This window comes from Patagioenas fasciata, chromosome 3 (genome assembly GCF_037038585.1).
Source record: "Patagioenas fasciata isolate bPatFas1 chromosome 3, bPatFas1.hap1, whole genome shotgun sequence".
Classification (NCBI taxonomy): domain Eukaryota; kingdom Metazoa; phylum Chordata; class Aves; order Columbiformes; family Columbidae; genus Patagioenas; species Patagioenas fasciata.
Genome location: NC_092522.1, coordinates 38,132,881 through 38,155,826, shown reverse-complemented (window position 1 = coordinate 38,155,826; position 22,946 = coordinate 38,132,881). Strand labels below are relative to the sequence as shown.

Below are 22,946 nucleotides of genomic sequence, written 5' to 3'. Positions count from 1 at the left end.
CAAGGTTTGGGTAAGAACGAGGGAGCCACAATGTTAAATCTTATAAAAAGGAAATCTTCATGGTTCAAATTGCTTTTACATTGACATAGCTAGTACCTATCAATCTGCATGACCTGGGAGCTCTGACTACTGTCACTTGTCAGAAACGAGATGCAGTCAGATGGCATCTGTGCTGACATTGGCTCCTATGTGTGATCATCCACCATGACCGCTCAGACACACCTTTGCACTGGTTGCATTATCTGAGCTGAAGAAGTAAAGAAGCAATTCAGTTTGGCAGGCCTTGCAGATCTCTGTTTCCTACTCAGTAGGAGGCCGTCAGGGGCATCCTTCCTCCTGACCATGAAGGCATCTCTTGCTGCAGGGTCTGTGAGAGTATCCAGGGGACACCGGTGGGAGCAGTCTGTTGGGGACACTGCCCTCAAACATCCCCCTCCCAGGCAGCCACTGGGAAGAGAGGAAGAGGAGTCTGATGGCTGAAGCAAGGACCTAAGGATCTGCTCCCAGCTGCAACGCTGACTCACCAAGACAACTTGACAAAAGGTTTTTTGAACTTGGTGACTGGTCACTTGCCTGCCATGGCCAGCTTCCTCTCCTGGAGAAAGCAAGCAATTCCATGTTTGATATATCTGTGCCTGCCACAAGCAAGACACCCTCATTCTTGAATGCCTGGTGGAAACGGGATTTCTTTCCTTCCCTTCCCCTCCCCATGATTTTTGTGTTTGGGCTGGCAGGATCACAGGGCAATGTGAATGCTTGCTCCGGAGGGGGCCAGAGGAAGGAAAACCAATGACCAAATAACTCCAGAAGAATGGGAATCGCCTCCAGGGAGCTCCCCTTCACCTTCCTCTCTCAGCAGCTCAGAGATATTCAACATCACCCTGCTCTCCTAGTCGCTGAATATTTTATACCATGGCTACAAACGCTCCATTTGTATTCTGTTTCTCTCTTTCGTCATATCTATTATAAACGAGAAGTGTCTGGGAACTCTCCCAGGGAAGATTTGCCTGGATGGCTATGGATATTTTATAGTCAAATTGTGAGAGTAAACCAGCTTTCAAGTTCTGTAGAGGGTGGGAAAAAGGTAATAAAAGGGTTATTAAAAAAATAAATAAATGTCAGGATTTTATACGGCTTCTTCTCATGGTGACAGAGCTTCGGTTTTCTCCACGATGGAGCTGGAGCTGCTAGGAGAGGCTTGGGCTGGGAGATGTCCTCTTGGCTGGCACCATCTGCCAACAGGAGCAATCTGATATGTCCTTTCTAAACACTATTGCTGGCTCAGCAGGGCTGGCATCTGGCATAGCAGGACTGGGCTGGCACTAGGTGAGCCAGGGGTTGAGACCATGCCTGCAGGCATCAGGGAGAGCCAGCTACACGGGAAGTAAGACATAGCTCATGGTTGTAGCCACCCCATCTTTACCTTTGTATCATTGCATATGTGATAGAGATAAGATGCCAGGGTCTGTCTCCTCATCTGACAGGAGAAGTCCTAGCAAGGAGCCCCGTATTCCTGACAGGGGGCACCCTCCTCCAACCCAGGGCTAAAGAAGGAGAGCTTAAGAAACTTGTTTTGCCTGCAGGCAGGCTGCTGCTTCCCCAGGCGACTCTGAGAGCCCTCCAGCCACCAAGGGCATTGAACCTGGCACTATCTGAACAAGCTAAAGCTTTCTGGCACAGTTTCACAGACTTCATGCAAGCCAAACCAGCCAAGGAGTAACCAACGCACATTAGAAATGTAGATCGAGCCATGAGAGTTGGTGGTGAAACAGAGCGTGTCTCAAAGGCGGGCTCGTTCATGCATACACAGGGATGAGGACAGCGATGCCAGAGTGCTGCCAGGGCAGCAGTCAAGAAAAAGACCAAGTAGTGTATCAGTTAGTAAGCAGCATAGCAGGAATTACGAAAACCAGACAATTTTACGATTACTAGGCATTCTTATTTTTCCTGGAGAGGTCTCAGTTTCACCCTGGTGCCCCGACAGGTATAGAAGAGTAGCCAAAATGATTACAGAACATCATGACAGGCCCTGAAAGAAATTCCAGAGTAGAGAGCAGATACAAGGTACAGAATTTCAATTTGCAGACAGGTATACTGTGGGTTTGCTAGACCAAGCTACATATTCCACATGCCAAGAGAAAAAGGACTTTTTCTCATTTCTTTCTCTTTCATTCTCTGAGTCTATCTAGTCAGTGTAATTTTAAAATAATTTATTCCACCCTGGAAATCACCATATGGCATTGAAGAGTCTATCCACCTCACACAAATTTATCAGCCCCTTTGTGCAACAAGGGGATAATGGGGAGCAGGCAGGGGCAGCAACATTGATTATGATGGGAAAAATCAGCAGATATAAGGCATCTGAAGTCAAGGAATAAAAAATGGCATTCTGCGGCTTTCTTAGGTCTTGGGAGTCACTGTATCTTTTGCTCTGAGCAATTTGTGGGTGGAACAAATAAATAAAGAGTTAAAATGGTAAAAGCCAAAAATCTATAATGAATTGATTCCCTGGCATGTCCGGGCCACCCCATCTTCAGACAAACTACCACATGAGAGCTGTAAAACAGAGCTCTATTCCAATAGCAAGTAAAAACTGACAGGCTTTCATTTTCCCCATGAAAAGAACTTGGAAATATGACACATAGCTGTATTCCTAAAGGGAAAAAAGCAAGAGAGCCCTCCTCCCTCCACACCTTCTTTCCTTGCTAGTCTCCCACTGGTTTGGGCCACCCCTCATTGCAATCACAAAGAACGAGATCCCTTTCAAAGCCTGCAGGAGAAGACGTGCAGGAATTAGGCAGCAAGGGGCTGACTGACCACGATAGACAACTGCAGGGAACAAGCCCACATTAACAGCTGGGCTCTGTCAGCTGAGCAAGACCAGCAGGTCCAGGAGAACCTGGTGTGAACCAACAGTGACAGTGTTGCTGGAGCAATCTTTCACCGCCAGTGTGAAGACAGCACGGAGCAGCTTGTCTGCGGGGGCGAATACAGGTGTGTGCAAATACCTCCAACCTAGCTTGACTCTGAGCACAGACAGCAAATGTGAGCCCTCAGAGCAAAGACAGAGACGGAGACCTGCTCAGTGAAACCATAGACCAGCCCTCACCCCCCGGCACTCATGGGTTCAGGGTTTCAGCCTCGCCCCCACTGAGAGAAGGAGATTCCAGATTTTGCAGCTTAACCTCTCTGCCGTGCCACACGCTCAAGGAGACGTGGTGGCTGGACTTGGGAGCATGTTCCCTCCCAATGACATCAATGGTGCCAAGCCAGAGCGCTGTTAATTAACCCCGTTTATTGAAGGGCGGACACATTCCTGTCTGGGCCCTGATTTTTCAGTCAGGCTCCAGTCCAGCAGGTGATTAATAACCCAGCATGCTGCGGGAAGAGTGCATCTATTATTCAAATTAATGAAATTATAATCAAGAGGTGACGAATTAGCAATTGCTCCTTGACTGGATATGGAAACTCATTAGTGTGGCAGGCAGTTCTGGGGTGCTTGCTGCACTCATAGGCTCGTGGTTAGAGAGCAGGGAGTCAGGCAGAGCAAATAGCCCCTCGGCACAGCTGAGGGAACATGCATCCTGCCCACCCCAAAATAGCTGCGGCCACTAAAGAGCTCTTTGGTCCCACAAAGCCCCTCCACCTTCATCTCCTCTCGACAGATATCTGAAATATCTGAAAGCAACAGCTCACCCTAGTGCTTTGAGCACTGGAGTAGGACTCATGACTCATTTACTCAAAGGAATGGCAGGAAGATGTGCCAGGGGAGGTTTAGGTTGGATATTAGGAGAAGGTTCTTCCCCCAGAGGGTGGTGGAGCACTGGAACAGGCTCCCCAGGGAGGTGTCAGAGCCCCAAGCCTGACAGTGTTCAAGAAGAGACTGGAGAACACCCTCAGACACATGGTGTGAATTTCGGCGTTGTCCTGTGCAGGGCCAGGGGTTGGACTCAATGATTCTTGGTGGGTCCCTTCCAGCTCAGGACATTCTATGATTCTACATTTCTATGAATTGCTGGCTGCAGACATGGCGGGTGGAGCAGAGGCTGGAGGTTGTCCCTGACAGCCTGTACTGGGCTGGGACTACCCTTCCCTGGAGGGTACTCACCGATGTGCTTCCCATACATGTGGTAGTAGAAGGAGACACAGTAATACTTGGCAGTGATGTTGTAGAGGGGGCTGATGAGCCGGGCTTTGTCTCCCGTCACCCGGGGCCGGGATGCCTCGATGAACATGTAATAACCTACAGAATGAGAGGGAAAGGTGGGGAAAGGCAGTGTGCACTGGGTCTCCTTCCCTGCAAGTAATGGGATGTCAGAGGCTGGGAGACCACTCCTCCCCTGAGAGACACAGCCTTGCTCTTCTCCTGTGCTCTGCACCCACTGTGACCCTGACTGGAGACACTTGCAGGGTACCTGCAGTGTCTCCTGCTTCTGCAGTATTTAGGTGACAACAGGAGGGGCAGGCATCAGCAGATATGCTGTGAGTGCAGGCAGCAGATGAGTCCCTGAACATGCACAAACATATCTGTCTGGGTGCAAAATGAGCCTCTCTTCTGCAGCATGAAGAGCACCAGAGTTGGCTGCACTGTGCAAAGACAAAACCAGAAAGAGGAGGGAGAAACCATTCCAGACTAATTTCGCTGCCTCAAGCAGAGGGAGAGAGGATTCAGTATTTCTGGTCTAAACAATATTGTTATCTAAAGAGAACAATACCAAAGTAGTTGTTAACAACCTGGGGAGGAACAGATTAGCTATTTAATTTGTTGGCATCATTTTCAATGCTCAGTCAGGCTGGTATACTGAACACTAATGTAAAAAGCCATTTCCTTAGCTGGCCATTGGATGTTTCTCCTTTTTCCTGAGTTTAAAGATTTGTGCTTGCATACAAATTTACTTTCCTCATTAGAGAAAGGGGAAAGTAATATACAGCTAAAATGGGAGCATGTACTCCATGCACAGCTATCGTGAGCAATACATAACACCAGTCTCCTAAAGCCAGAGATGAGGCACTTGCTACCACCCTGCAGGCAGCTCCTGCCTGGTCTCTCATGCTCCTGCTTCATACTAAGGAGATCTATTTGCCTCCCTGAGACCTGCTTGAAGCAAACAGCTGGCTAAAAACAGCAGGGCTCTTTCTAGGTGTTAGAGATGTTCTCCTACTTGTTTATCCTTTTTTTGACTTCAAAACAAGCATCAAATGCGACAAGGGCATTAGGCAGCGGGCAATTAACTGGTAACAAGAACTAATGCTCACACTATTCCCTTAAACAAAGCCGTGGGCGTTTTAATTGTGTGTTTAATGCCAATCAGTAACATGCAAATTAACTGCCTGCTCCCTGCACCCTGTGCAGAGGAGAAGCGTATTGTGTGGAAAGCAGATCACCAGACTCCACCAGCTCCCAGAGTGTGGTGGGACTCCTGACAAGCCAAAAGAAACCCAGAAGTGTGCCTACCCTCTGGCGTACCGCTGATGTCCGTGGGTGGCCCTGTGTTGACGGTGCGCTTTGGGTTCTGGGTCAGGGCGTTCTGCCGGGTCCAGTCGAAGTTGTCCATCTTATCTTGCACGAAGCCGCAGATCTTCTCATCCTCAAAGCGACAGGTGTTATCTGTGGGGAAGGGAAGAGGCTGCTGAGCTGCTCCTTTTTCAAATCTCCTCCCCAAGGCTGCCTGGGTGCTTGCAGCAAGTTGCACAGCATTGCTGTGCCACAACTGCAGGGCAGCCCCTGACCCCAGGAGGAGGCCGAAAAGGAATATATTGTTATTAGTATGATTATAGAAGGGTTAATCCAGGTTCATGTATGTGATGATCTGATGAAGTAGAAGAAGGCTATAAGAGCTAATGAGAAAGACAGATTCTGCTGGGAGGTCTGAGGGGGCAAATGTAGAGGAGGGTAAAAAGAGCATTGAAAGCAAACAGGCCACAAGAGCTTTTAAACCAGAACAACTTGATGGTAGAATAATTTCCCAAGGAGAGAGGAAAAAGCACCAGCAGATGACCCCCCTTTGGGCTATATATTAAACTAAACTATGGCACATATGAAAAAAAATCAGCTGTGGAGAAGAGGTCAGCTCAGTGCTGCAAATGTGTCATTTAGCTAGAGTACATCCAATTTATACCAGCTAAAAGGCACATTTGATATTGCAGCTTATGCTGGTTCCCCTAACAAAATAAGTCACGTAGGTAAAAGATTTTTATGTAGGATCAGCCACATGTGCAATAGGGCTCGGTTTTATTGCTATCACAAGACAGTCACACCCTACAGCAATATTGTAAGACAGGTGAAAAATCTTTTGCATAGACATAACCCAATATGTACTTGCAGAGACTGGAATGAATTGGACTTGACAAAGCTGAAGATAGTAACCTTCGTGGTATAAAGGTAGTTCCTGAGCCACAAAAACAAGGGCAAGAACCAGCTTTGCACTGCTGACACAGTAGAACTGGGATTGAGGCAACAGGTGAAAGAGAAAGAGAACACAGGTCCAAGACCCTATAAGAAAATTGCTCTCTGTTCTGAAAGGTCCCTGGGCAGAAAGCAGATCTAGAGAATGGGCTGAGAGTGGGATCTCACACCTTGTGAGTGGTGCAGATGCAGTAAGCACAGGTCACTTTACCTTCTGTCTTTATATAAGAGCAAGGAGGTGTGCTATGCAATTGAAAGATAAAGGTCTTAAAAGTCATGAAAGAACATATACAGAAGGGAAAATAAAGCTCTTGCTAAGGGCTTGGGATGTACTACAAAGCTCATCCACGATATGCTGGCGCAAGACTCAACTTTTTGGGGTTTATGCCCCACACTATTCCTGTTATCATGCCCGGATGAAGAGAAGCGCAAATGCCTACTTGGGCTCCTGCATTGCTGTATCTTCAGTGGTGGTTTGCTCCTCTTCCTGGCCAGGAGGCTCTCTGTAGCATGGGTGGCTCTGGCAGGACATGTAGGCCACAGTAGGGTCAGCAAGCTATGGGTTGAGTGGCAAAGATGGGATGGGAAGGGAAGCTTTCTGCCATGCCAAGTCCAAAAGCTCCAGACATGGTACATTGTGACGGTAGGAGCTTCACACATCTACCATGCACACCAAAATCTGCCATCTTGCACCAGAGAAGAGAGACTACCCACAAAATTAACAGCATCTTGACTCTGAGATGCTGAATCACCCAGTTCCTATCCTGCAGCTAAGGCCCTCCCCATTCAGAAAGGAAAATGACCATCATCCAAACAGGTATCAAAAGCCTGCAGACCCCTGTGGTAGGGGAATAGGGTCTCCACACTGTTGTTCCCCCTTCTTGTCTCTCTCTAGCATCTCACCAAAGCAGTGAGAAAAGAGGAGGCAGCCTCCTGCTGTGGCCCACAAAAGGGTCTTGGCCCCCACAGGCTGAGCACTGTGCTGCAAGCCATTGGGCTTGGTTCATGGACCAGGGCAGCTGGGTTTTCTGTAACCTCAGCAGGAAACTGAGAGGTTACACTCCTGTGAGCTGAACACAGCCATTGGGAGCTCGGCTGGGCTGGCCACTTAACTGCTGATTAACCCTGGCTAAGTGCTTTGCATTCAATCTGCTCATTTCTAATTAGCATCCTAATCCAAATTAGCCACTGCTCCAAAGTGCAGAGCAGAGAGGGCCGCATGGCAGCTGGAGCTGAAAGAGGAGGAGGAATGGGGAGCAAACAGCCAACAATAGGGCAAATGCCTGTAGAGTGTCAGGCAGGGCAATTGTGTGGGCTGGGGGGTCCATCTCATCTTCAGCAAAACGAGATGGAGGGAGAAAAGAGTGAGAAAGCAGCTTTGAATGGTCCTTCTCCAACCCTCATGGCTGAGAGGAGCAAGCTCATGTCTGCACCAGACATTCACTGATCCTCAGAGCTGGAGCCCACAAGGTTTCTGATATTGCTGGCTTGGTCTAACACTGCAGATTCTCTCCATCTGACTGAAGACAAACATTTGCACGGTTCCAGCTCACAGGTTGCCAGCTACAGTTAGAAGACACAAGTTTTCTCTTGCAACGGCACTATACTACATGCCTGGATCCACTGTGATTGTCCTTTTGCAATCAAAGGAAGTGGGATGGTTTGCACCTCTGACCCTGTTGTGCACATGGACCTTCAGGGAGAAAGGTGACATCTTTACCCAGCACAAAATTCCCTTAACAGACAATATTAGGAAGAAATCAGAGCTGAAAGCCATAACACAGAGGCCTTTCAGGCAACTGAGAGGGAGCAAACCCACAAAGGACGAGACACAGAAACCAAAGGAAAGGCAGATTAAGAAGAAAACCCAAGGTCAGGTGGAGATCAGAGAGAGCTGTGCAAGACAAGAGGACTGAGGACAGTATTCTCAGCTTAGTGCTAAGGACTCATTGTACCAGTGGATGGACTACTGTGCCTCATCTGTAAGAAGCCCCCCACACCTGTGGGACGAGAATGCTCAGAGAAGACAAATCAAAAGCTTGAAGAGAGCTTTTTTAATGTGAAAACAGGGGCCTGACGCCACCCTCTCACTCAGGTGCAGCTATTTCCAGAAGGCAATTCTTCTAGCAGGGAACATAAAATAAGACAGGGTCCTATGCACCACAGACACCACAATATGACCAGGCTTATGCGCAACACCATTTGCTGTGCGGGAGTTTGTAACCACAGAGCGGTGCCTCTGTGTAGCTTGGAATCTCAAGGCACTTCGGGACAACTGATGAATCAGGCTTTTTAACACCTCTATGAGGTAGCAATGCTTGTTTCTATATATCTCCTACATCACACGTGGGGAAGCAGATGCACAAAAGTACAGAGAGACACGTTTAAGATCACAGCAGGCAGTGCCAAAGCTGGAAAGAGAACCCAAGTACTCTGACTCCTAGTCCTTTGGTTTAAAGTAAGCCACAGGAAGGTAAAGCTCTGGCATTTCTTGGAGCTAGAAGTGGAAGTACCCAGAATAATTAGATGTTCAGTGTGGTCTGGGACACTGCCAGCATGTCACTTCTGGATGGTTTACCAGCAAGGTTTATCAGGAGATCCAGCCGTAAAGAAACCTTTATATGACCTGCTGTGTCTCAGAGGCCACCGCAGTGATCTAACTGTTGACCTCGGCTGTGTGAAACAAATCTTCTTGCAGACCCACACCATCTGCCAGTGATCCTGGTTCAGCACTGCGGTGCAAAGGAAGCTTCCTGTTTAAAAATTAAACAGTGGATTTAAATATTGAACACAGAAGTTGTTCTCTGGATTGTTAGAGGCGAGGTGGAGGTGGCAGGGGAGCTGGTTCCTCAAAGGCTGGAGTCAGTGCTGTCTTCACCAAGCAGATTTCCTTGGCAGGCTTTGCAGAGGCAGCAGCTCAAAGTGCAGAGATGTTTGCTCCTGGTTACAGACACTTCCCTGCATTCCCAGGGGAGAGACCCTCTGCCGTGGCTATTAGCATTTCTTGTTGCTTTGCCTTCTTGAGAAACATAATAGAGGTTTTCATTTCAAGTCCTTAGGGGGAAGCCATCCCTGGTCCTGAACTTCTGTCTGCCAGATGAATGCAAAAAATAAGAATCCTATTCTAGCTGCAGACTATGGATGAATAGCAGATGGAGCGCCTTTGAATAAAATCACCTTTGTCATTTAGCTGTGGCCTGATGAATGAAACTGGCTGGAGCATAAGGGACCATGCTCCAAGCCTCAGCTCTGTTGCAGACCTGTTGTGTGACCCACAGGCTCTCACTTTCTCTCTGGAGATAAACTTCCCCATCTAGAAGACGAAGACAATAAAAACTGTATTGCCACCTCAAAGTACGCTGGGATCTAAGAAGCAGCAATTAACTGCCTTTTCCAAGGTAAGTTTCTAAAGCATTTATAACCAGCAATGGAAGAAAGCTTCATAATACCGTAACTGGTTGGGTCATACTGGATTGCCATCTGCTTTAATATCTCCATCTGTGACAAGCGGATAATATGGCCCAGAAAATCCTATTTGCCATCACGATACAAGGGATTGGTGGCAGTCACCTTTTTTAACCTTTGCATTTCACACATTTCTGAAGAATGGGTATAGATTTGAGGAATGCAACTCTAAGCACTGGGCTCACATCTCATTCTCACATGTTCATATCAGGGCAACAAGCTCAGATTCCTCTGGATTAGGAGGTGTTACCAGGGATAGAACACACAGGCACTAGACAGTAAGCAATGAGCCAGGCTAATCTGCAACAACCAGCATCTGGTACTGATCACCACCCAGTGTATTTCTCCACAATCCCAAAACATTTTAGCACCACACACAGCTGGACTGCAGGTATATAAGAAACAGTGTTGCTTCTCTAGAAGAGCATGACACTCTGGCCAAGAGAAAGTGGAGGCTATACCCAAATGAAATTGCAGGGGAGAGGTAAGAAGGACAGGGCAAATTCCCCAACACTGGAATTTAGTCATGACATTAAAACGATCAGCTATTCTAAGAAACCTTGAAGGTAATACCTTATAATTAATATAATTCTAAAACAGTCTTTTAAAGATAAGTGCTGTTTTTTAGAACCAGATCAACTGATTTTTAAAAGTTACAGTCACTCTTACTGCTAACCTCTAAATATTTGAAATCCCCAATGTCTTGTGTTCAGCTCCTCTGGTTTTACTTTGCTTTTGCTTTATAACCCCAGTACCTGGCTCTGTAACCATGCCACACTCATGTCTGCCCCAATGTCGTTAACATCTTATTAGGCTGGGAAAAAAATGCATGAAGAAATAATTGTATTAAGTGACTCTCAGAGTTTGTAAATTAATCACCATTGTGCATGCCCTTGGATCAGGCTGCCAGAAGCATTAATCATCTAATCTTTGCCTTTCACTGGAGAGCTCTCCAAGTTTGCTCCCATAATTTGGCTGGGCAGCCTAGCGTGAGGATACCTTTACAATCCTGTCCCAGCCCTTTTCCCTGGGGGTGGCGGTAGCAGAGGAAGTTGGAAAATAAGAGGTAGTAGCAAGGATTTCCATGCTACTGAGATGAGAGTCTGTGAACTGAGCTGTGGCTCAGAGACAGATCTAAGAACCTTTGGGTTCCTATTTCAATTGGCAGCAGGTCTGAAAGGAAAGGGCATCTCCAAAAGCAAGTGTGGTGGGTGTAACTTTAGGCAGTCAGTCTCAAGATGTGAACTCACAGCCAACACCCTGATGACTGGCCCAGAGGTCCCAATATCCAGCACAGGCTTGGCAGTTTTTATCAAGGAGAAACTCAAAGTGTTGGGTTTACTGCATGAAAATACAAGCGTGGTTGCGTTATCCTCCACCACAGGCAAATTTCATGCAGTCATTCTGGACTCAACCAAGATGCCAAAGCAACCCAAGGCAAGTAGTTTGAAGGCTCAGTTTACAAAGACTCCAAGAGATCAAGACAATTAGGGCCAAAGATGCTCTTGCTTTACCAGTGAGGCATGTAGTATAAAAGCAATTGGCAAAAGGCCAGCTCTTGTAACTTCCTCCTGCGGGCTGGGATACTTGTCTCCTCCAGCAAGTACCCAGGTACACATTCTGGAGTGGGTCCCTGGCAATATGCTCAGTGTTTCCCAGTGAGTCTTCTATGGAGAATGTTTAAAGACTATCAGAAAGTGGGAAAAAGTAAAGCAAAGGCAATCAGGAATTAGAGCCACAAAATCCCTCTGACTCTATAAGGAGCTCTCAGACAGAGTATGGTTCATTAAACCATCCTCAAAGTCTGAACTTGCAAGACTGAATGCCTCATGGTTGCCTTAACAAGATAACACTATAATAACCTGATTTCTGGCTGCCATTGCCTAATCCTGGCTTTTCCTTCCCACTCCTACCCTGCAGCACAGCAGCAGCACTTACCTACACATATAGAGAGGAAGAGATAAAAAGACTAAACACCGACTCAGCAGCTGGAAACAGAGAAAGAAACAGCTACATGGAGCCACCTTCTCCCCATGGACCACCAGCAAGTAGTCTGCCCACAAGCTTTGCCTGGGCTTATATGCAACAATCAAAACAAAGGGACTTCGTTTCATCCCCTGAAGATCATTTCACTACTACTTACAGCATGCTATAAATCCTCTTTTATGTTTGATGGCCACCATCACATTCTTGGCCATCATTCTTAGATGTGTTGTATTCTGCTCTCAAAATCAATGGGAACTCTGGGTGCTCAGTAAAGATGGACCTGCATCTTGGCAGGAATGACCAGAAGGTAAACAAACAAGCAAACAGTGATGACACTGGAGGGGGAGAAGAAAGGAACTGTGCTTAGGGAGTCTGCAAGAAGAGCCAGGTCTGAGCTGGAAATTGCTCCATACCAGCCTGCAGAGATGTCAAGCAGTATCCTTCCTGGTCTGAGGATGACAGGGGATATGAATTACTTATACACAGTTACTTTGGGGAACATTTAATAACCTGCTTACTGGATGCAGATAGCTAATGTTAAGGGGAGGGTGGGTTCAAGATCACAGCCTATCCAGTCAAGGATATCAGGGAGGGATATCTTTGGTGTATATCTCCTGTCAATAACTCAAAGCAGAACAAATGGCATTACTTACTGGAAGCATTAGTGTATGCAATTTCATCCTCCTTTTGGGAAAAAGATTTGGCAAAGTCAGCTGTGTATTCCAGCTGTTTCGCTTTTCTGATCTGCTGGAGACTTGACTAACATGCATTACATTCAAAACATAGAGACAAAGGTCTTGTTGCTTACCTGTTGGGTTGGGATTGTTGATTGCTGGAAGAGGAAACAGAAAAACAAGTCAGAACAGCTAGTACTCCCTTAAACCGCAAATCACAATCAAAGTCTGAAAATAAAACAAACACATCAAGAAAGGTCATAGATGCATCAATCTTCTAGCAGCATCCCTGTGAAAGAACAGTGCTCTGTGTCTGCCTTGACGATGGAACAAGATGCTGATTCTCTGATCAAATCAGCAACCAATCTTAAGAAAATCCCATCTAAGGGGTGATCCCAGAACTGCACAGGGGAACCCTTTCAGCAATTCAAGAAGTTTCTTTCTGGAGCACCCACTGGGAGCTAAAGCTTGGGTATCTGAGAGGAACATCAAAATGAGACACTGGAGATCTGAGACAACAGGTATTCTGGGGTGTATACTGGTGACACTTGCCACTCCATGGGACACAAGGGTTGTATGAAATCATGCAAACACAAGATGAGGGCGATCTGTACTTTCTGCTGAAATACAGGGTCCAAACTCCTGAGGAGAGTAAATAAATCATAGGGTTGTGGGAATGGGGAGAGTTATGGGTTGTTGGGATGCTGGACAGAGAAGCATGGTCAATGGATATCAATGGGGTGATCTGGGATTCAGGGTATTAGACATAGCTACAGGTTTACTAGTGACTAGTTAAGAAAGGAACTGAGCATTCTCTGGAGAGAATGGAAGCCCCTTGAAATCCTCTTACTTCTATGCACATGTAGCTAATGCTCAGTGTCCAATGGCTGTCCTCTAAAAATAAGCCACTGTGCCTCGTGAGGCTGCAGCATGGCCTGACCAGGCACTGGGGCTTTGGTTCTCTCATGCTTATAGAGTGTGAGTCAGAGCTGCTGTGTGAAGGATGAGTGGAGACTGGCTCTCAGAGGTCTCTATCTAGTACTCTGTGTTGATGGCAACAGCCAAAATATGGCCAAATAGCACCATGCCACCAAAACTCCATAGAGCAGAGACATCCACCCAAGGGTCACAGAAGAGAATGCCTACACATGCACATGTCCCTAGGCCTGAGGCTCAGACCTGCTCTTGTAGCCAGGACCGAGGAGGAGACACCTACGTTCCATGTACCGGATGATGCGGGCAGCCATATCCCCAGCCCCAAAGCTGGTGATGGGTGTCAGGCGAACTTCATAGCTCTGAGGCACTTTCAGGTTGGGCAAGATGTGCTCCAGCAACAGGCCTTTCTCCATTTTCTGCACAGGAATGAAGGTTTGGATGGTGTTTCTCTGAGCCAGCTGCATAGGAAAAGAACCCACAGTGTTACAAAAATCTTGAGGGATCCTATTCACCATCTAATACCCTATTCCTCCTCTTCCTATACAGACAAGTACACCTGGTTTATGAATAAGATCTTCATGCAGAACTGGTTTGAAAATTCCCAGCTGTGATACAGAACAGTGATCAGGAGGCTGAGCTGTCCCCGAAGAAAAGCCTTCAGGTCCTCCTGACCCAGGGGAGAACCAATGCCTCCAAGAGGGGAGGAATGAACCGAACTTACCTCCATGAGTGCACCAAGGCCCTGTGCACACACTGCATGGCATTTTGCCAGATACACTTCAGGTCATAATTGCTGCTGCCTGAGTCCTGTGGCATATCCTTGGGACCTGTCTACTGCCATGCTTCCTCAGCACCCTTCCATAGAATTCACCCTTGAGCCCTAGCCCATGCTGCCTCTGCAGACCAGAGCAAGGGGTCTAGTTCAAATCAGCGGCCCTCTGGAGTCATCCACAGGCTCCCTCTTCCTCTGGTGCCCACTGAGGAAGGAGCTGAACAATGCTAGCTGAACCATACCAATTGAACATCTGCTAAGGTGGTAGGGAAATTTCAAGAGAACAATGGGAAAAATATCATCGTCAAAATCACCACCACTAAAAATGATGAATTACGTGTCAGTGAAACTTCCCTGTCACAGTCATGCTCACTTGGCAGGGGAAGGACAAGAGCAAGGATTGCATTGTAAAGATGACACAATTTCCTGTCTGTTGCTGTGCAGTGCCTGGATCCCTGTGGCAAGATATGTAATTGGGGATGCTGGTCCTGGCAAAAAGACCTTTGGCAGGGCTTTCCATGCCCCAGTGTTCACTGTCTCAGACATTAGGCTTCCCCCTGTCTTTAATATATCCTCTAGGTTGACAGGTGTCATTGTAAAGGCAATTCTCCTGACAGGCAGGCTCCGTGTTCATCATTAACTCTGAAGTTACAGGATGACTGGAAGAGGGAGGGAGGTTTACAGCAAATCTGTCAGTGTGGAGAGTGTGGGGCAAGCAGATGGAGCAAGGTCACGGCAGGAGCGAAGATCATCAGCAAGGCATGGCAGGGGAGCAATGCAAATGTGGTGCTTCATAAGGACAAGCACAAACAACCCCTCTTCTGCGTGCCTCCAGCCCTAGGTGTAAGTTCTGACTCAGAAGCAATGGCTAACACTGGCGAGCTTCCTGTGTCAGAGCTGTGTTCATTTCTAAGATGGCCAGGACCCACCTCCTCACATGAGTTGATCTGCCCACAGTTTGGATGGTGCTCCCAAGGAAAGGGGCAGGGCTGGACCAGATCCTGCCATGGTACCATGTCAGGGCAGGGACTGGCCCCTGGGTATCCACGGCTGCACGTGGTTCTCACAGTGAACAACAAATCTGTATCTGCCCTAAACAGACCAAGGTGCAAATTGCTTGAGGAACTGCTTCCTGCACCCTTCTCCTCTTCCAGGCAAGATGGGTCAGAGGGATGGGAACCGCTCCTGTGCCTTCCCCCCAGCTCGGTGCCTTCCTTTGAGGCACCTGGAAGCAGTCCCAGTGGGCAGGACCAGGGCAATGACTCTCAGAACCAAGCACAAACTTGGCACTGGGATGCTGTCAGGATCCATTCGTATCAACAATGTTCTGCACGCACGCAAGCAAGCTGGGTGCTGATCCAGCTGGACTGCTCAGCCCTCCCATCTGCCAGACCTCTGCACCACCACACTGTCAAGCGAACAGGAGCTTGCTCCCAGTGGCATCCGCCTCACCTGGGATCATTAGCAACAGACCCCCAGTTCTCTGGGAGGAGAAGAGGGGTCACAAGCCAGAAGCAGGTGGTTGTGGAGCAAACAGCTCCTGTCATGGGGCTTTTTGGGGAGTGGAGCCTGACTGCAGAGGGATGGCCGCAGCTCCTCCCTGCAGGCTGCCATAAGCCCGGGTGGTGGGAAGGCAGCCAGCAAACAAGAGGAGGTCAGGAGCCATTTCCCTCATCTAGACATAACCTTTAGAAGAGAAACAAAATGGAGAGTCAGAGAGAAGCCTGAGGGTGAGATTCAGACAGTGCAAATTCCACCTCAGCTGGGAGTTAGGTGGAATTTGGGTATCTAAAGCCTCTGAGAGCAATGTGAAATCACTTACTCTCTCACATCACCTAATCCAGGACAAACTGAGAAATCAGCCTCCAGTCTGGACTGCAAAGCTTTAGATCCCCCAGTTGAGTACATCATCAAGGGCATGTGGGTTTAACGAAATAAACACCTAGCTGCCACTCAGGTTTTGCTGTGAAACAGGAATCAGTAAAAGGACATATGCCCCCCCATGGGTTGCAAATGCCCTGCTTCCTAGGAGAATCCTGGATCACTAAGTAAAGGGATAGGCACAGTTGGGGCCCGGCATGTACCTTCTCTTGGAGCATAAGGGAAAAGTTTTGCGAGGGTCTTTTCCCTCCACCAAATAATTTGGACCCAGCTCTTCTCTCAGCCTGTGTCCTGTTCCTATGCAACCAGCAGCTTGGACAGACACAGCAACTGTCTGCCAGTGAGACTGCACTCTACACATCCTTACTATAATCCCTACAGCCCTGGCATCCCAACAGAACTGGCCCAGGATGTCTTCGGAAGGACTGGCTCTTCTGGGCAAAAAGCTGCATGGACCAAACGTCTCCCCTGGACTAGCTGCAGCTGTCAGGAGAAAGGGTCAGGTGCACTGCCAGCACAGTTTAAAGGGCACGAAATTTGTGCAAAGGAGAAAAAGGGGGCAGATCCATCCAGCTACTTGCTCTTTGCACATGAAGCCGGTGCTGGCTCGCAGTCACTAGCGCAGATCCAGCAGACAGACATTAAGGTCAAGGTCTGGCTCTGCCTCTCCCTCCCTAAACATCCTTTGCCTCCCTGATTACCAGCAGTGGGTCTGTGCAGAGCTGCATGCATCAGTCTAGCAGGAATTTATTTTTTAATCCTCTGCTTCACCCGCCCACTGCTGCCCTCATTCTCCTGCTCCGTGCATGCTCTTCTCCCATGCTACCCTGATATCTTCTTCCCTCCACTCCCTCCTCAGCCTCCTTCCTCCTGATCATGCTGGCCCAGTGCTCCAGCTTAATATTGCTGCGGTGCAGTTAATAAAGCAGACGCAGGCACAGAGGACAGTGGAACACTGGCCACCTTAATAGAAATGCCGAAGCCTCAGTGGAGGATCTCATGCAACAAGCTCATTCATCACCAGGCTCGGGATGCTGCCAGTGGGGCCAGAACAAGAGCACAGCGCAATGCACAGCCTCATATCTGCCTTCCCCTCCTTTCATTTCCAGTAATGACAGAAAGGGTATGGGAAGGGAAAAAAACAAAAAACCCCACAATTTCTACCAGCTGGCTGTGGATATCACACAGGCTGCAGAGCAGAGAACGTTCTTGCAGAATGGGCTCACTAAAAACACCTTACAAAGGGGAAAACCATTATTGCGTGGGACTTACGTTTTCATACGCCCAGTGTGCAACCTGCCCCTTTCCCCTGCCACTTGTAAGAAGTATTAGCAACCAAGGGAGAGCACACTCACGTGTCCATATCTACTTAGCCATCAAGCCTCTGGGACCTGCAAACTAGGTCTGCCCTTTCTTGCTCCTCACCATCACATCCTGTTGGTAGGTAGCGAGCTGGCTCATGATGCTTAGAGATGCTTGTCCCACTGTGACCAGCCAAGTCAGCTTGTGATCCAGCAACACACATCAAGAGCCTCAGAGAGTAAAGCAGGAGGCCACACAATCCCTGCCCCTTGCTTCCATCCCAGCTGGAATGCTGTCACAGCAAAGGGATCCAAAGTATGACACTGCCACATCTATGTTTTCTGTTTATGTAGGCTATTAAAGGAAAAAAGGATGTTGTTTTCAGACCGAATGATGTTTAAGACGGGTACGTATCAGCTAACAGGCACAATAAAGCCAAAGGATGTTAATAAACACATCTGTCAATAGTTAATGTTGCAATCCTGCTCAACAAACCATATCACAGATTCACAGGACCACAATAACCTACCTGTGCTGGGACTTGGTGTGACCTGCGTAACCATGCATGTGATCTCACAACCAGCTGCACATTAAGCAACTGCATGCTTGTTTGAGGGAGAAATAAGAAAGAAAACCTTTTTGTTTCATCAGCAAGCCCCAGGGAATTGTTGCAAACGCAAACTAGAAGAATTAACATTAAAATAATGCGGATTATTCAACAGGCTGATTGGAGCAAAGGAACTGCTCTCTGAGCATCCAGCTTCCCAGCATTGCTATTCACTCCTGCCACTCACTCCTTACTTGTCCCACTTCTTCAGCAACTTCTTAGCTCAGGGCAGGAGCTCTGGCTCCGTTTTCCAGTATCTCCCCTCCAAATCCTTCCCACACACGCTCCCTCTCTCTCCCTTTTTCCTCAGCCTCATTCAGATTCCCCTGGCTGCTCCTGCAGCACAAATGAGATGGGGCTGGCTGCCCTGGCTTCCACTCCATCCTCACTAGCTAACTGCAGCTAACTGCAGATGTGGGGCACTGGGAAAGCTCCTAGCTCCCATCCCCAGCCAGGGTGGCCACTCTGAAGGGGGAGGAGATGGCGGATGAAGTCAGGCTGGGGTGGTGCAGGAGCCTTGCTCCCTCTGACAGCCTCCTCCACGTACAGCTCCGCAGAGGAGCACAACAGAAAAATGTCATCTCGGGCACACACACAGATGGTGCATTAGGGTGAGTTCACCCACCCCCCAGCCCTTCTCTCACATCTGTGAGTGTCAGGACATTCTGCAGAGCAGCCATGCACAATACCAGGAGCTGTGGGGAGGCTGGTAGCACAGAAAGCACAGGTATCCAAATAGGTTTGAAAAAAACATGGGGCAATAATAAGGATAAAATAATCTCCACCCGCCTGTGGGGCTGGTGGGCTGCACTCTTCAAGCAACCAGCAATTAAGACAGTTTTCAAAGCTCAGCACCCTGGCAGCAGTAGGTGCAAGGGCAGCCATGTCTCTTGTGCCCAGGAGAACAGACAGCCTCAGCCAAGCTGCCCAGTTTCTCATCAGGCACAGACATCCCAGTTCAGCATGGTCCAGGGGCATGAAGAAGCAGACAGTAGCAGAAATGAACTTCTCCTCTGACAGGCAATACCACTCAGGATGTGAAAGAGTCTCACATTTTTACCAGCTCAGCCTGTTTGCCAACAGTATTGGACACATTACAGAGCTCTGTCCTAGGGGGCTGCAGCCACCATCTCACATCAGATTTCCCCTGTGGCTGCGACTGACACGAACTCATCCCAACAAAATCCAGCTGACACAGCTGCCCCCTATCAAAGTGAGTGCTGTTCACAAAGACCAGAAACAACCACACCATCATCCTCAACATGAGGGGACTGGCAGTGTCTGTGGCCATAAATTGGTGAAAGCCAAGAAAGATACTCCCAAGTACCTCTTCCTAGGGACTGAAAGGGGCTGAGCTTTGTTATGGTGCCAGTGACAACTCCTGGGATGAACAGGGGGCTCTGGAATGCAAAATGCCGTGCTACCTCAGCAGACATGTCTTGCCCTCAATTTCTGCCCCAACTGCACTTTCAAAGCTACAGAATGCCTTGCAGAGAGGTAACTTCAAAGAGTTTAGATGACATGGACTTCTTAAAAATCAAAGAAGAAGGAAGAAATGATGACAAGGTTTATGTGTGTCAGAGTTTACAGTGTCAAAGATTGAGAGCAAATTATCCAAGGGCCAGACTCATTCTCCATTGCTGGAAAATGAGAGCCCAGAAGATGAGTTCCACAGGTAGAAATAAGATCCTTGTAAATTCCTTGGGAAAAGAGGAATGAAAAATGCTCAGAAACAGAAGCAGGTGCGACATGGAAACAGGGAATTTTAGGAACCTCTCCTGAATATGAGGCTCCAATATTTCCCACAAAGATTGAAAAACATGCCATAAATCTTACCCTTCTCTCCCACTTCTTCTCATAGACTTTCTGACATGCAGTAATGGATTGAGATTCTGGTCCTTGATGTCTCCTTGGCACCACAGGATAGAGCAGAGGAAGATGGTTTGTCTTCGACACTGCAGTTGAACACCACAGATTTGATTCTTGCCCTGTGTATTTTGGCAGAGGGACACAACCTCTCTGCACTGGCAGCTCCCTCTTACTCTCCTGGTGTTCAGAGAAGGGAAAATCATGGCCACATTCAGGGACACAGCAGGAAAAGTCCACTCCTGGCTGACACAGGCCAGTCCCCTGTGACCACAGGGTTTACCACTGCTTATTCATTTTATGAATATACCACATCCCATCTTAAAAGCCGTTCCTGTTTGGCTTGCTCCTCCCACTGGGTGGATGTTCTGGAGCCTGACCGCTCTAATGTTCTCATTTCCAGCCTGAATTTATTCACAGTCAGCTTGCACCCACTTGATCTTGTGCCAATATCGTCCTTTAGCTTAAACAGCTCTTTTCCCTCCCTGCTGCTTGACCCCCTGATGTTTTTACAGACAGCAATCACATGCCCTCTCAGCCTTTGCTTTGCTAGGCTGAACAAGCTGAGCATTCTGTGCCTCCTCTTGTAACACAGACTCTCACTTTCCCTGATCTACTCTATAATCCTTTTCTGCATCATCCCATTTGCTGCAGGTGGGTATCCCAGCCTTGCATGTAGGATGCACTAGCACTTCACCTTGTCTGGAAGCACCTCAGGTTTCAACCAGAAGGATATTTGCACTTTCTCACACGTGCATCTTACCAGCAGCCCCCTGATGTAAACTCACATGGTTCCTCAACCTCAGTCATTTCCCGCTGATGCATCACAGCAGATTTCTCTGATAGTAATCTCCACATGCATGACCTTGCATTCATACTGCTGCACTTCATCCCACCTGAACCACTCAAGTATTTTTCTGTCTTTCAGATCTTCCTTATGATATTCTGATCCTTCACTGAGGTGTCATTGTCTCCCAACCTGGTGTCAGCTGCACAAAATTTAAGCAGCACAATCTTAAATGGAGTTGCTGATCTGACTGGCTGGTATCAGCCATGGGGAAGATGCTTGCCCCCTCAGCTGGGTAGCTGCCACCTGGAAAAGCTATATGGGTAAGTTTTGGGTAGTGGAGAAATGTGGATATGAAAACAGTCACTGTGATATTTCTCTATAATCTCTCATCAAACTTCCTGTGCCTGTCAGATTGGATTAAAACATTTTCCTGGGTCAGCACTTCATCATCACCTTGAATGGAAATGATGTCAAGCATTAACAGCATCAATTAAAGGGCTAGGATAAATTTAAACTTGGATTTATTTCATTTTCCTTGCTTGATGACCATTACTCATTAGGGCCTTCCAGAGCAAGTAATCACATTGCAAATACAAAGCTGGCATTTGCCAGACAAGCATATCAGTGAACTGAAATTCATTTCTGTGTTGTTCATCAGTCAAGCACAGGGGTTCAGATCTGGGGGGTTAAGCAAGCATGGATGGCCAAAGCAAATCCATTATTCAATCTAAATGAGGAGTCCCGGTAGCTTTTTCTCCTAAATCATCTTTAACAGAAGGCTTCCTTTGTGGGCTGAAACATTCCCAGCTCCAAAGAGAGAAGCGACTGTGACCTTCAGCAGCTACTGAGGACAGCTGGAGCCACCTAAGCCAGGAGACAGCCTCTCTCTCTTCCTCTTACACACACAATCAGCTGCCCATCCTCATTATGTGCCGAGAGCAGCAGTTTACAGCTTCCCAGAGAAACCAAATTGGTCTTGTCATGAATTACTGTAAGTGCTTGTTCCACACTCTTCAATAATGTCTTTCATTAGGGGCTGATCAGAAAGCAATATGTATTTTATTAGCATATGTTCCCCAGTCTAAGAAGAACAGACCTCATCTTCAGTCTGTCAGGGAAACAGTCAAGTAAAAGCCTTAACTGAGGCACAGCATGACTGGCAACCTCATGGGCCATGGGCCTACTGGGGCATTGCAGGGCTGCATGTCCTGAGGAACGGGAGCCCAGGCGTTGGAGAGGAAAAGGGCTAACTAGCACCTGTATTTGGTGACGGGTGAGATGGGAAGGAGAGCCATGCACTCCCCAGTCTGTGCACGGAGCCTGTGTTGGTGTCACTGTGGTTAGTACTGAGCTAGACAGGTTACGTGTATACCCAACTATGCTTGTTATCTCCCTCCTACTGTCTCACAGACATATCTTTGATCCTGAAGGCACACCTGGTCCTTCTGTTCAGGCTGGAAGCTCTATACCTCTGATGCAAGACCCCACCTGTTCTTCACTATGCACTGCAGAGCCTGAAATCACCTCTCTGTCTACAGCATGGGCACAGGTTGATAAAGGACAATAACCTTTATGTTGCTTCACAGCCCCCTCCTGTCCAGAGCAATGGTTCCCGTCTCTTTTGAGGTTCACATATGAAAATCAGCACTGTTTGGTGCCTTACTGGATCCAACTTTACACCCATCCCTAATCTCAGTGAGTACAGTCTCCTCTTCCACACATTCACTTGCACTGGACATGATTGCCTGCAGCCAGACCCACATACGTGTTTATGCAGCATGCTGTCAGCACTTCTGGCTCCAAGAAGAAAAATCACACAGGCTTTGCGTAGCCCAGGTTTGCTCAGCTGCAGCTAGGTTGAGTTTTGAGATATTTTGTCTGTAATATGGTTGTGACTTACCAGGGGAGACAAACTCCATCAACAGGAGTTGTCACCTCCCAGGTCTCTTTTTTTGGTTCTCTACAGACACTGGCAGACCGCACCGTCAGGGTACCTTTATCCTTAAAAACAACAATTAGTAAAGGATGAGGCTACTGTTTACCAAAGCAGAAACAGCCTGTTTTGTAGGACTCTGGGCTTCCCAGCCTCATGCACGTAATGAAGGCATATGTCATTCTGGAGCCTATGTCCACCTTTAACTCCACTGCATTTGCAGTCCTGTCTCTAGGAAAGATGAGGCATGCAGCACAGTATATGTAGGGAGAGCCATAAAGCCCTTCACATTACTCCATGCTGCCTGCACTGGTAGCATGGCTGCATA

General features: G+C 47.8%; 1 protein-coding gene across 5 annotated transcripts in view; it reads right to left on the bottom strand.

Annotated features, from left to right (window-relative positions):
* Positions 1–22,946, bottom strand: part of MDGA1 (MAM domain containing glycosylphosphatidylinositol anchor 1) — a 151,458-nt gene that overhangs the window by 23,864 nt on the left and 104,648 nt on the right. For 4 of the 5 annotated variants that reach the window (XR_011738280.1, XR_011738281.1, XM_071806126.1 and 1 more), the window contains 4 exons: positions 13,748–13,925; positions 12,666–12,689; positions 5,456–5,608; positions 4,109–4,243 (listed from right to left, as the gene is read on the bottom strand). Coding sequence is in view for 3 of the 5 variants with exons in the window: in XM_071806126.1 (XP_071662227.1) it covers positions 4,109–4,243; positions 5,456–5,608; positions 12,666–12,689; positions 13,748–13,925 (490 nt within the window). In the remaining 2 variants the exon portion in view is untranslated. The remainder of the gene's footprint in view (positions 1–4,108; positions 4,244–5,455; positions 5,609–12,665; positions 12,690–13,747; positions 13,926–22,946) is intronic. The other variant, XM_071806127.1, reaches the window with a different exon arrangement.